We start from the raw sequence: 14,296 nt of genomic DNA on the forward strand, positions 1-14,296 counted from the left end.
TCCCAGAATGCTGAGATTATAGGGGTGAGCCACCGTACCCCGCAGAATCATTTTTTTGTGTGCAATATTCATTAACATCTAAGGGACATTAGTGGTACCCAGAGTAAAATTTAGGGTATTTTGGTAGAGGCACTGTAGGAACAGTAAAGGATTTAAGCAGGGGAGTGACAAGTCAGATATAAGTTTTAGGAAGATTGCCCTGGAAATAGTATAATGGTTGGGTTGATTAGAGAGGACTTTTGTAGAGGGAGTGGCAATAGTCTTGAAATGTTGAGGGCCTTGACGAGGTTGTGACTGTAGAAGGGGAGAAGGGGACAAGTTGGATTAATATGAAGGTTGTGAAATCAATACAACTTGGTGATAAGTCGTGAAGTTGGGAGAGGAAGAGGACTCAACTGGCATTGGGTATGTTGAGGTTGAGGTACTCGTTGGAGTCTGGTAAATTGGATATATTGGGCTCTTTGCTTATGAGGAAAATCTGGGTTAGAAATAAATGTCTCAGACCTGAAACAGTAGAAAGTGAGAGGAGGTTGGGACCCCACCAAGACCCAACATTTAAAGGTTAAGCAAAGGAAAAAAGACTAGTGGTCTAAATGGCCTTTTAACTTTTGGTCATTTGCTGTGTTTTTAAGTGTCTCTTGTTGGCTGCCTCGTGAAGGAAGAGACATCTGTGTTTTTATTTACTCTTTTAAGATTTTCAGAATACAATTTTAGGAAAAACTTTTATTTGTTATTTATCTATTTTGAGACAGAGTCTCGCTCTGTCACCCAGGTTGGAGTGCAGTGGCAGGATCTCAGCTTACTTCAATGTCCACCTCCCAGGTTCAAGTGATTCTCCTGCCTCAGCTTCCCAAGCAGCTGGGACTATAGGCATGTGCCACCATGCCCAGCTAATTTTTTTTCTATTTTTAGTAAAGACGGGGTTTCACCATATTGACCAGGCTGGTCTCGAACTCCTGACCTCGTGATCCACCCGCCTTGGCCTCCCAAAATGCTGAGATTACAGGCGTGAGCCACCATGCCCTACCTTATTTATTTATTCTTGAGATAGAATCTCACTCTGTCTCCCAGGCTGGAGTGCAGTGGCATGATCTCAGCTCACTGCAACCTCCGTTTCCTGGGTTTAAGCGATTCTCCTGCCTCGGCCCCCTGAGTAGCTGGGACTACAGGTGTGTGCCACCATGCCCAGCTGATTTTTGTGTTTTCAGTAGATACGGGGTCAGGCTGGTCTTGAACTCCTGACCTCAAGTAGTCTACCTGCCTTGGCCTCCTAAAGTGCTGGGATTACAGGCGTGAGCCACTGTACCTGGCAAGAAAAACTTTTAAACAAGGTTTAATAAGTCTTTAAAACATACATATTAAGTGTATTCCCCACAGGAGGCTATGAGGATGGTTGCCAGTACCTTGGGACTATGAAGTCAGGATCATTATGACAAGGTGACTTATGGGAAATGCCTATGGTAACTAAAAAATGATCCTGAGCACCTTTTATCTATCCTAAAGGGATGCTTGTCAGTGCTGTGGGCATTAAGATAAGCCTTTATATCTGGGGATGGCAGATGACGACACAAAAACTTGTACGTACCTGAGTGTTTATAGCAGTGCTATTCATAACAGCTAAAAAGGGGAAATGACCCAAATGTCCATTAAGTGGTGAATGGATAAACAAATGTGGCATACCTATACACACTGGGGTGTTGTCCAGCCATAAGAAGGAATGAAACACTGATACGTGCTACAGCGTGGATGAACCTTGGGAACATTATGCTAAGAAGCCAGCCACAAAGGATCACATATTTTATTATTCCATTTATATAAAATGTTCAGAACTGGCAAATCCACAGAGACAGAAAGTAGATAGTTGCTCAGGGACTGGGGGAATACGCAGTGACTGCTAATGTGTCCCAGAGGACTCCAGTGATGACCAGGCATCAGGCCCCGGCATGAGGGGTGCTAGGATGCCCTCCTTTGAGGAATGACTACTGAATGCAGCTCTTCAGGAAGAACTCCCACAAGGGCCCTGTGGCAAGAAGGCAAAGAAGGAATTCCTCATGCCCTCCCCTACCACACATAACTCCCTCGTCTCCTGCCTCTCTTTAGTTAGTGGCAGGCGAGTCTCTTCTCCAAGGCAGGCACTCCTGTGCTCCTGGGCATGCAGTCCTTTTATTCACAGGAAAACTAGCTTTTGGGTCTCTGGGCAGCCGTAGTGGGTCTTATGCTGGTCAAACAGTTTGTGCAGAGCGTCAATATAAAGTGCATGGTATTTGTCCACCATCTCCTGGCTTGGCTTTTCAATTTGGGGCAGTGGCACAGGCTCCCCAACTGCCAAGAGAGATGGGGAAAAGAGAAGGGTAAAGTGTTAGAACCTCCTCTTCCTTTAACCTCCCTGTCCTACCTTGGGCCTGACTCTCGCATCCCAGATCAGCTCCCACCTTCCCCCCTGCTGCCCTCCTCTTCAGTGGGGCTGGGCTGAGGTTGAGGTTGAGAAACCTGAGGTGGTGTAGGGGCTGAGAGTGGCACTCACCCACAGTGACGATAGGCTGGGAGTATGGCAGAAGCCCAGTGGAGCCTGGCCAGAAGCTCTTTCCATAGAAGACACAAAAGTAGAAACCAAAGATACGGCGGAAGCAGCTCTGGAACTTGTACATCCTGCTGTCCTTATGGAATAGCACCTGATCATACACCTCAGTTTCCCCAAAAGTGAAGGTGGGGACCAGATGAGCCCTGTAGGAAAACTCCAATTTATTTTCTAAACACAGGCTAGGGTGAGACCCACCCTGAAAGAACATTTGTTTGCTTGCCAGGCCCTCATCTATTTTGATGAAATCCTGGTGACATAAAGCATTTTTTTCTTGCACTAAACAGGGTTCCCCTGTTTAATGTCTCTTCTCATGAAATTTTCAAGGCCAGTGAGAGAGCTGTCTCTAGGCCAGGGTTACCATGGCAAGATATGGGGGGTCAGGGAAGCAAGAGAAGTTGAACAGAGATCCCCAGAGAGACCCATATTGTGAAAAGTTTCCAGGAGGTGTCAAGGAGGGGAATATGTGACTGTTTCTATTAGTAGAACGCACAGAGAAGATGACAGTAATTTTGTATAGATGCCCATACTTTATGTAATATGTCCCTCACTCAAGGGGGCAATGCATAGAGCAGAGAAAAGTTTTTTCCCTTCCACAGACCATGAGAATCCACCCTTAACAGTGCCCTGGGTAGACAGGCTAATTCCTTGAAGGAGAGAAGAGTAAATCTCTCTTATACAAATCTTTGTGACTTGCTAATAACAATCTCTCAGCACTTTGACATGTTACTGGTTCCTCACAGCAAAGGCTGTGGAGGACACAGTGGGGTATGCAGAAGCACAGGTGCAGAAAGGGACGGTCATTCAGGCCATCAGTGAGTGACAGGATCTGGACTAGAACCGAGGACTCCCAGCTCAGAGCTCTCTTCCCTACGTGATTCTTCCAACTGGTGAACAGGCCCTTCTCAGACAAGGTACTTGGAAGAAATCTTCCCCTCTTCTCTAAGTCTGCAATAGGACAATTGTCCCTGTGCTCAGAGAGGTGGCCTGCTGACCCAATGGGGCACTCTACAGCTCCAAGCTTGGACTCCTAAGTCACAATCACTAACATTTATTGATCTCTTACAGTGTGCTGGGGACACAGTAAGAGTTTTGTGGGGATGAATTCATTTGAAGCACACAGTCACCCTATGGAGTAGGTACAATTGTTAGCCACATCATTAAGATGGAAAAACTCCAAGGCTCAGAATGGTTAAGGAACCTGTCCCAGAGTGCACAGTCACAGAGCCAGGATTTTAGATCAGCCTCCTGACTTCCATTCCTGCACACACACACTCATACTGTATTGCCTCTTGCACTTACCATTAGCAGACAGGTGTAGGTATCAGTATAGATAGAGATAATGTGGGCATCATCTATATGCTAGGGCAGCCTTAACCCAATCCCCCTTGATATTGAACCTGGGTTTATGGTTTGGCCTCTTGGAAACTAGTCTAGCTAGCTCAGAAGGACTGGATGACCTGTACCTTTTGAAAATTCTTTCTTGGTAGTATGTTCCTTGAGGGCAAAATTTGCATGTGATTCATCCTGGCATCACATACAAGGTCATGCAGCTCAGAGAACACCATGCACTTCCCCTCTGGGGAGAACACCTACCCATGCTGGAGGGCTGTGCGCACGAACCCCTTGCGCTTCTGGAGGATGAGGGTGGTGGTGTTGGGCACACTTTGCAGGGCCTCACCCACACCTCCCACTACAATGCCTACAAGGTTGCCAGTGCCATGGCTCAGCAGATAGTCGATGGCTGGTTGGCTCACGGAGCACACACCTAAAGAGAATCAAGGAGAAAAATGAGCAGGAGAGGAGAAAATTGTTAAGAGGGAACACTTTCTTCTCTGCTCTCCACTGGCTTGTTCCCATAGCTCCTAGGAGGAGAGGATCAATGAGATGGGACTAGAGTGTGAAGAAAAGGCTGTGGACAAATAGAATAGCTCACACTGAGGCAATATCTCCACTTTGCAGGAGGCACTGAGTCAAAACTGGTAGGAAGGTTTTCAGTGGGATAACCAGAAGGACTTTCTGAATCCCATGTATAATTTTACCCTTTTTTTTCCCATTAAGATCAACAGCTATTATTTATTGAGCATATACTCTGTGGCAGGCAGGCATTGTGTTGAATTCTTTTTTTTTTTTTTTTTTTGAGACAGAGTTTCGCTCTGTCACCCAGGCTGGATTGCAATGGCATGATATTGGCTCACTGCAACCTCCACCTCCTGGGTTCAAACGATTCTCCTGCCTCAGCCTCCTGAGTACAGGCACCCACCACTATGCCGGGCTAATTTTTGTATTTTTAGTAGAGACAGGGTTTCACCATGTCGGCCAGGATGGTGTCAAACTTCTGACCTCAGGTGATCCATCCATCTCAGCCTCCCAAAGGGCTGGGATTACAGGGGTGCGCCACTAGGCATGGCCAGTGTTGAATTCTTTACTTGCATTATCTCACTTAGTCATAATCCCACAACTAAGGTCAGACTTTTTTTTTTTGCCCAACTTCTGGTTGATTTGCAGTCTATTTTCATCTGTACCACTTTATGGATGAGGAAATTGAGGCTAGTTTGCTCAAGACCACACAAGGGGCAGAGCTAGGATTCAAACCCAGGCAGCTTAGCTCCAGAACGTATGCTTTTGACTACTATGCTATAATGATATGGGGGTGTGGGGGGTGGGGAAGAGGGGATGGGATTTAAAAGGGTACATTTCCAAACAGAAAAATGGACCAGAAGCTCCAGTAAGTGTGGTCAGAAGCACCTTTGGCCATGAGGTACTCCCTAACAAAGGGGATCTTGAAGAACCAGGACAGCGTGGCCAAATGAGGAGTGATGCCTGGGAAGGTCTTCGAGAAGCCTGTGGCCTCAGTGCAGAAGTTGCAGAAGGCGCCAAAGGTCAGAAGGCCGTGGGGGTGAACCCCCATGAGGTAGTTGTGCTCAGGTGACAGGTCCTTTGTCTTCAGGATCTGCAGCCATGGAGAGAAATGTCAGAGGTGGTGGAATGAGATTACATGGCAGAAACAAGGGTGGTGACACTTCAGGGATCAGGGTGCCCTCTAAAGCAGAGCTTTCCAACAAATAGACCATGAATGGGTTTCAGGAGGGCTGAGATACTGGTCTCCTTGGCCACTGGACAACAGGGTAGGATCTGGGACAAGAACTGGCAGGCCTCAGCCATCTATGTCAATGTGCTTTGTGCAGGTTACCATTTTCTATGAGCGCTTTTGTGAAAAAGATCAGGAAGCTTGTCTCTAAAAATTGGGGCAGCGTTTGTTGTATACTCCAGAGTGCCTTGAGGATCAGCATAGCAGTACCTCAAGAGGTTTCTGGAACCTCTTCCTGGCATTGTTTCTCTGCAGTCCCCTTCCAGTGCTTGCCTAAGGAACTTGTATTGAACTTGGAAAACCCTGCTTAGATGTCACCATATCTGTGAAGCCTTTCCTTATCCCCCATCCGAACTACTTCTGTACCTTGGGCCAAACAAATGATATACTTGTCTGTCCTCCCCATTAGATGTGAGCTCCTTGATGGCAGAGAATTGGATCCTCTTCACTTCTCTGTACTCCTAATGTGGTTCAGAATAGACTTTCAATCCATGCTTATTAAACTGATCTGAACTGTGCTTGCCTTCTGCCTGTGTCAGCTGGCAGGTGATGCCAAGGGCGCCCAAAGTTTCCTAGCAGAGATAGAGTACTCAGTAGAAATGTTGAATCTTGAAGTATATCTAGCGTAGACTGAGACTTCTCTGAAGTACTTATCTTTCTTATGGACAACTCTAGTCATGTGGCATAAATGCCTACCCAGTATTTTGGGAACCGTGAGGACACTGGGGAAGAGATACTTACTGTAATGGGGAAATAATCCCTGATGTGGGTCCAGACACACCAGTTCCTTACCCAGGCTGAACGCCTGCCACCTGAGACAAAAGAAGCGGTAGGGACTGATGTCAGTGTGTGACACCTTATATGTTCCACGGACCCAGGGCTTTCCTTGCATGGCTCTGCTAGAGGAGACCCTAGGATGGTCCTGTCTAGCTCAGCTCCTGTGGCTCTGAGAACTTGGATGAGGGGCCTGTGGTATGGTGAGTGGAACTCCCTGGCTGCAGGTTATGATGGAACATTCTTCTTTCTAGGTCTATGAGTCTTACCTTGCTCTGGGGTCTTCCAGTCCAGGAACAACCAGGCAAAGTAAAGCGCTGGTAGCGGCCACAAGGATGTAAACAGCAGGTAGATGAACAATGGCTGCAAGATCCAAACTGATAAGGGACCGAGTTAGACCAAATTTGTGCTGCCAGCAGAACTTGACCATGCGCAGTCCCATTACCAGCCCTCCACATTACCTAAGCCTCTGGTCCTGACCCTCTACACAAGCCAGATCCTGTTCATCCATCATCCATGTCTACTTGTTCTTCAAACTTTTCCTCTATCATCTACCATACACAAGCCCTATTTCTCTGCCTACCTGTCATCCCTGTCCACCTGCTTCCCTGTATAGCCTGTATCTCTGTACTCCTGCTCTGTTTCCTACCAGCTTTTATTCCTCCTGCCCCCATTTGGTCACCATCTTTTTCCTTTTGTCTCATCTCCATCCCTATCCATTATCCCTCGTTAAGCCACTAGCCCGCTCTCCCTCACCCCTATAGTATCCATATCTTCCTACACACCGCCTACCCAGCATCTGCATCCTTCTAATGTTTCCTATTCACTATGCTTGTCCTCTTGCCCAGTCACCATTCTTTCCAGTGACACTGTCTTCCCCCATGCTACCAGCACCCCCAGAATGACAACTCTATGGTTCAAACACAGGCTATACTTCTTTAAGTTTGGGATGCTAATGTTTCCTCTGTCCTATTCCCCATGATCATAAGGAGCATTCCCTGGGCCTCATTTTTCCTCTCTTGATAGTAAGGATTAGGAAGTGGCTGAAATTAACTAGATCTACTCATATCCATCATGACCCTGTTCCATACACTACCACCCTGCCGCCGCCCCTACCTATTCTCACTGTCTTCTGGGGCGCTATCTCATTCTTCTCCAGGGCACCCATGGAACTTGAGACTCCTTGGTTTTACTCTCTAGTACAATCTTAGATGATGGAAAGGCTTGAGATGAGACTTCATATGGCCATAAAAGTTACCCTAGATCTGGCCCTGGCTTCTGACTCTGGCTTCTTGCTATGCACTCTTGGGTCAATACTCACAGATAGCAAGGTAGCTCAAAGGCCACTGCAGAAGCATCAGACTCTGGAAGTGACTAGGCTGCTTGGAATGAGGCATGATGCTCAGGAGCCTGAGGGAGGCAAAGATCTCAGAACAGTGTTCCAACCAAAGGTGCCACCAGCCTCTGGAAGTTCACTCAATAGTGAATGCATATGACTCTGAGGAGTTTGCACCTGCCCTCTTCCCTCCTGTCCTTCCCCGCCCCCCACCCACTGCAGGGGTAGGCTCTGAAGCACAAGGACTGCCCCATCAGGTCTAGTCCAGCCCATTTGCACTTTGACTATCTTTCCTAGGATTATTAGGACATCAGGATGGAGAAAGATGAGAATGACTGCCATGCAGTCGGAGTAACACAGGGACCCAGAGAAGGGGAAACACCCCTCACAGGCTACTCAGAAACTATAGGGATTTTGTGTGACCTTAGAGAGATGACCGGTGGGAAGGGAGTTCTAGGGATTTGTGGTGTGGGGAGCACCTGGAATTTGGCCTTACTCAGATTGGGTTAGTTTCTCCGTCTTTCCATGACTTCCATGACTTTGGTGCTTTTGAAGAGTTTAAGTCAGTTCCCCCTCCATCTCTTTCCTTTCCTTATGATTTAATCGTTGAAGAACCCACAGCATTTGACCTGTAGAATTCCCCACAATTTGGATTTTGCTTATCTCATACTTACTTAGGGTGCTTCAGCATATTCCTCTGTATTTCTTGCAAATTGATGCTGGATTCAAAGATTATAGTGATTCGTATTTGATCCCTTTGTCAAGATCTTAATTTTATTTTAATACAGAACAATCTCCCTTCCTTACCTCCTTTTCTTCCCCCATGCTATTGACTTAGTTAGGACTGTTTTTCTTTGGAGTAAGCCAATCTTCCAAGCTTTCCGTGACCAGGGGTGGGGAGTGGAGGGTGGTTTCTAGGTGAGTCTCAAATACAGGCCAAAGTAAGAGGGGGAAGCAAAGCCCTTATTTCTCTCTTTGACTCTTGTTGTAACTTTATGCCCATTAAAGCAAACATGGTTGTGTGTGTGTGTGGCTTTTTATTTTGTTTTTTGCTTTTTCCACCTGAAGATTGCATGCTTCTAAAGAGATTGGGACCATATCTTATTTGTCAGTATATCTGCTCCTAATGCCTGAAAGCCCTAGGGCCTCCGTGTTAAGTGAAGGATCAGTAAGTGAGGATCTATGATTGGGTGATTTCTTACATGTAATGAGATCACTAGAGTCCTATGGGGGCATATGTCCTGGGGACCTGAATGGGGGATGAGAGGGTATACAGAAATAGAAGACAAGGGACACATTACGAAAGGAGAGAAGAAAGAATGAGAGAAAAGAAGGCAGGTGCTCACCTTTGAGGCACTTTGGCAAAAGAAAAAGTTCTGCCTACTTTGCCCTCCCACTCCAGGTCTTCCTGTTGACTGGAAACCAGCCTGGCCCTAGAGCAAATGTTAGTGCTCAGGTCTTAAGCACCACTGCCTTACTGATGTGTTGACATCCCTGTGGTTGAGGATGGACACTTGCCCCTGACAATATGGGGGAGATTAGCACTCTGTCTTTCCAGAATAGAATATCCTGGGCCTACACCAACTCCCTCTCCATACTCTCTCATTCTTGTAAATTGTCTTCTCCAGGAAGCAAGCCTCCTGGGTTAACTTTTAATAATATGCGTCTTCTCAGTTTTTCTCCTCTATTTCCTCCTGCCTCCCCTGGAAAAAAACGAAGTAAACTGTTGAGAAGACACTCAAACTAAGAGAGTTTATATATATATCTCACTAGATCCCAACCATTGCCTTAGTATTTTAATGAAAATGCCATGGATCTCCAAGTGATAATATGTAACAAACTAAAACCACTATGTATATACATAATGACAGTATTTATATGCATTTGAAAGAAGTGTGCTACAAGCATATTATTTATTCATTCTAAGCAATGCTTGGGCCAGGTAGAGATTTCTGGAATCTTTGTAATAATTAAGTTGCTTCTCCACTCCTCAGAGGTTTGCACCTACAGGTTGGAAACAATGGCTTGCTTGCTTTTTTCCAAAATGGAAATTTATTTTTTGTTTTTTTTTCTGATTATGAAAATAATCCATGTAAATCATAAAATTTTCAGAGCACTCAGAAAAGTATAAAGGGAACAAAAGTCATTCATAATCTCACTATCCAGAAACAGTCACTGTTAACTGTTAACATCCTGGTATCTATCTTTCTTGACTTTTTCTCCGATACAAATATAACCATATGTATAGCATCACTGTTAAGAGTTTGGGCTCTTATGTTCAACATATCTAAGTCTGTATCTCAGCTCTGCCACTTAAGTGAACTATGACAGATGATTTAATCTCTTCATGCCTCATTTCCCTCATACATAAAAATAATTACAATACCCACATCACAGAGTTGTCATGAAGTTAAAATAATTCATGGGAAGGACTTTGATCAGTGCCTTGCTCATATATATGATCATATTAAAAGCTCAATAAATGTTAGTTATTATATATTTTAACCAAAATGGGAGTATGTTCTATGTCCCATTTTGTAACCTGCTTTTTCACCCAAAGGTATATTGTGAGCATTTTTCATGTCAATCTTCTATAACATCATACATAGCATTTCATTATATGGGTATGCTATAATTCATTTAACCAATCTCCTATTATGGAGGAAGCACTTGACATGTCTCTTCCACATTCTTGTCAGATCTTTAGCTCTTTTAATGCTAGGTGAAAGATCAGAAACCCTCCTTTACTTGGAGCCTTTTCAGTGGCATTGCTATGTCCTCTCCCCCAGCACTTTTTAGGAGTTAGTGCTACAGAAAGTGAAATGCAGTCTTTTTTTTTTTCTTTTCTTTTTTTGTTTTTGAGACTATGTCTCACTCTTTTTGCCCAGGCTGGAATGCAATGGTGCGATCTCAGCTCACTGCAACCTCTGCCTCCCAGGTTCAAGTGAGTCTCCTGACTCAGCCTCCTGAGTTGCTGAGATCACAGGTGTGTGCCACCACACCCGGTGGCTAATCTTTGTATTTTTAGTAGAGAAGGGGTTTCACATGTTGGCCAGGCTGGTCTTGAACTCCTGACCTCAATTGATCTGCCCACCTAGGCCTCGCAAAGTGCTGGAATTATAGGAGTGAGCTACTGTGCCCAGCCTGTGAAATGCATTCTTAAGCTTCCATCAACCTAGGTAGCTTCCAGGGACCAGGTAGCCAGGTTAACAGAATCAGCCTCTCTCTCCAAGGAGATGGCCATATCTGAACAAAGGGCTTGTTTTCTTCTCCAAACAACTCAGGAAGCAGGTGCTATTGTCTGAATGTGTCCCCCAAAGTTCATGTGTTAGAAGCTTAATCCCAAACACATGCTGTTGGGAGGTGGGCCTTTAAGAGGTAATTAATGTAATCATCACAGGAAGGGGCTAGTTATCATGGGAGTGGGTTCATTATCACAAGAGGGGATTCGTTATAAAAGCGAGTTTGGCACTTTCTTGCTCTCACTCTTGCTCTTCTACCTTCTACCTTGGGATGGCGCAGTAAGGAGACCCTCACCAGATGCAGGCCCCTTAAGTTTGGACTTCTCAGCCCGAAGAACTGGAAGAAAATAAATTTATTTTCTTTGTAAATTACCCAGTGTGTGGTATTCTGTTATGGCAACACAAAATTGTCTAAGACAGCAGGTTTCATGAAGGCCCCCCATATCCTACTAGACCTGGCAGGGCTGTTGTTTGACTTCACCTCAGTTAAGTTGAGGAAATGTTTAAATGCGAACTGAAGCCTGGAAAAATGGGACTTGTAAGTCACATCATTGAGGTCAGCCAGTACCCAGGATAAACTAGGTAAGAAATCTGTGTTTTATCAGCATCTTGGTTTCTCCGCTTTTCTGTTGTGTTGTTTTCATTTTGAGAAAAATTCAATCAGCTCACCTGAACTAATGATGAGTGTTTTACAGTTTCCTAGGCCAGAAGGTCTAGGGCATCCAGGGATTTTCTTGACATGTGAGTGATCCTGGCCACCCTGCTTGATTTACATATTTAAAAAAATAGCTAGAAGAAAACCTGGGAATGTGGAGAACTGGTTATTAGTAAGGACATTGATCCTTTCCTTTTGTTTTTTGTTTTTGTTTTCTTAATGTGACCTCAAATTGTAGTAATCATAATCCTTGGCTGGTGACATACTCTCATTGTTTTATGAATGTCTTTCTTTTCTATCTATCCTATCTGTCCTCCTTTTCTATCTGTGTATCCATGTAGCTACGTATCTATGTATCTACTTATCTATCTATCTATCTACCTATCTTTATTGATCCATGTTTTTCTAGTTGGAATTTCCCTCTTGAGCACTACACATGTAAAGTACTGTCTTGCCCCTGGATCACAGCTTAGCAGCTAGTTATCTGGCCTTGGCCTTTACTTTCTTCTCTGAGGGCTGAAGGTATCTTCTTGATGCTACCGCTTTGGTAATAGACTTCTTCTTTCCCTTATCTTCAGTCCCTGACCTGTAAGCATTCATCAGAGCAGATTTAAACTCTCAAGTGAGTTCTTTCACAATAGGATGTGGGCAGCAAATAGCTAAAATAGGTCACAGAGGATCAAGAGGTGTCAACATTCTCCTCAGCCAGCATTTGGTCATATAAAGATCTAGATATCAAGACACAAACTGACGTTCTAAGATCTGGAAGGTCAGGAAGTGGGGAGGTCAAGGCAAGAATAAACCAAGAGGCAAGGCCATTCCAAAAAGTGATGAAGCCAGTGGAAACCACCCAGGCCTAGTCCTAGGTCAAAGGTTAGTGGATATGAAAAGGGCAAGTGATCTTGGTCTCTCTGCCTGAGTGATTGAAGCAATCAGACACAGGTCTTGCTATGTTCACACCTGCTTTGACATGCTAGGCCAGGCTGCCATGCAGTGTCGCTGGCTAACCTCAGCTTATCCCCAAGTTACCCTGCCTGACTGGCTATCTGCCTTTTCCTTTTAAACGTGTTTTGATGTGAGACAATTGAATGAATTCATGCTGTAGGGGGTGTGTGTGTGTAAATAACCAAGGTAGGGGCAGCAAAGATCGAGGATTTATTTCATGCAGTGTGGTAGCTGCAGGAGTGAAAACCATGGTGTGCAAAGAAAGAATCTGTCATATCACGGAATGTGGCTAGGCAAGTGCTATCTGGGAAGCTGCTTCTGTCTCTCCAACTTGATTGAACTGTGAGGGACTGAGAACCCATCAGTCTGAAGAGCAGTGGTTTATTGGCTGCAAACTCTCTGGGGCATATGCACCCTCCAGGGACTCTTTCTCATTCATGAAGTCCAGGAATGGCTGCCTGTGCCCACTGGGTAACAGCCATTCATCTCATACATTATATCCTTGATAAGTAGTTTACCCCATTGGCCCCTTGGTGTTTCTGGAAGATCTTAGTTTCCCACTCTTTTTACCTTTGGTGTCAGAGAGACTACAAGAGACATAAAAAAACCATAAAATTGGGCCAGGCACGGTGGCTCACGCCTGTAATCCTAGCACTTTGGGAGGCCAAGGCAGGTGCATCACTTGAGATCAGGAGTTCAAGACCAGCCTGGCCAACATGGTGAAACCCTGTCTCTACTAAAAATACAAAAAATTAGCTGAGTGTGGTGGCAGACACCTGTAATCCCAGCTACTTGGGAGGCTGAGGCAGGAGAATCACTTGAACCCAGGAGGCGGAGGTTGCAGTGAGCTGAAATCACACCATTGTACTCCAGCCTGAGCAACAAGAGTGAAACTCCATCTGGAAAAAAAAAATCATAAAATTTTTCATCTTATCTTCTGGGAGAAGTAATTGGTGTGGCTTGACATTTCCAAGGCTTCATCTTTATCTTCTAAGAGATGGCACACTTGCCAAAGTTACTGTAGCTGTTGGGGCTACAGGTGGAGAGGGATGTCCTTCACTGCAGGGTAGTGGGGAATTACATCAGCTTTTAGTGTCCTTAACCTGTTCTCGAAACTAAACTAAACTTAGTGTATGGCTTCTTTAGTCTATGGGAATGAGAAAAATATCTTTTATGCCCCAAAGCCATGACCTGTTTACATAGAGGAGGTAGGGAGACCTAGAAGGAGTCAAGACCTACAAGCTGAGCCAGAGGTTGCAAACTCATATGTCTCTAGGGATCAGAGATATAGACATGAGGGAACCAGGCTGAGAGTTGTAACCAAGAGAGGGTGTGTTCTTTCTATAAGGCCTAGCCAAAATGGCATAGACCCCTGTCTGATTGTTCTACACCCAGAGAGACCAAGATCACTTGCCCTTTGACCAAGTGAGGGACTGAGAAGCCATCAGTCTGAAGAACAATGGTTTATTGGCTGTAGGGTGTGTGTGTGTGTGTATGTTGACCAAGAGAGGGCATATTCTTTCTAAAGGCCTTCAAATTTAGTTTCTCCGGCGTTTTTTGGAAAAAAATTCAAACATACAGGAAAGTTGAAAGAAAATTATATTAAACAATTAAATATCATCTATCTCTCATTCAATAATACTGTATATATTTCATCTCTCTGTACCTATATGTA

At 44.9% G+C, this 14,296-nt stretch overlaps 1 protein-coding gene across 1 annotated transcript; it reads right to left on the minus strand.

Moving 5' to 3' along the window:
• Positions 1-1,796: 1,796 nt before the first annotated feature.
• On the minus strand, positions 1,797-7,881 carry AWAT1 (acyl-CoA wax alcohol acyltransferase 1). The gene is made up of 7 exons (XM_012460813.2): positions 7,765-7,881; positions 6,713-6,820; positions 6,411-6,481; positions 5,327-5,531; positions 4,175-4,346; positions 2,525-2,724; positions 1,797-2,322 (listed from the first exon to the last, which is right to left on the minus strand). Exons 1-7 carry the CDS (start codon positions 7,838-7,840, stop codon positions 2,168-2,170), a joined length of 987 nt encoding a protein of 328 aa, XP_012316236.1. The 5' UTR covers positions 7,841-7,881; the 3' UTR covers positions 1,797-2,167.
• Positions 7,882-14,296: the final 6,415 nt, after the last annotated feature.

This window comes from Aotus nancymaae, unplaced genomic scaffold (genome assembly GCF_030222135.1).
Source record: "Aotus nancymaae isolate 86718 unplaced genomic scaffold, 86718_ANA_hifiasm-v0.15.2.pri h1tg000081l, whole genome shotgun sequence".
NCBI lineage: Eukaryota > Metazoa > Chordata > Mammalia > Primates > Aotidae > Aotus > Aotus nancymaae.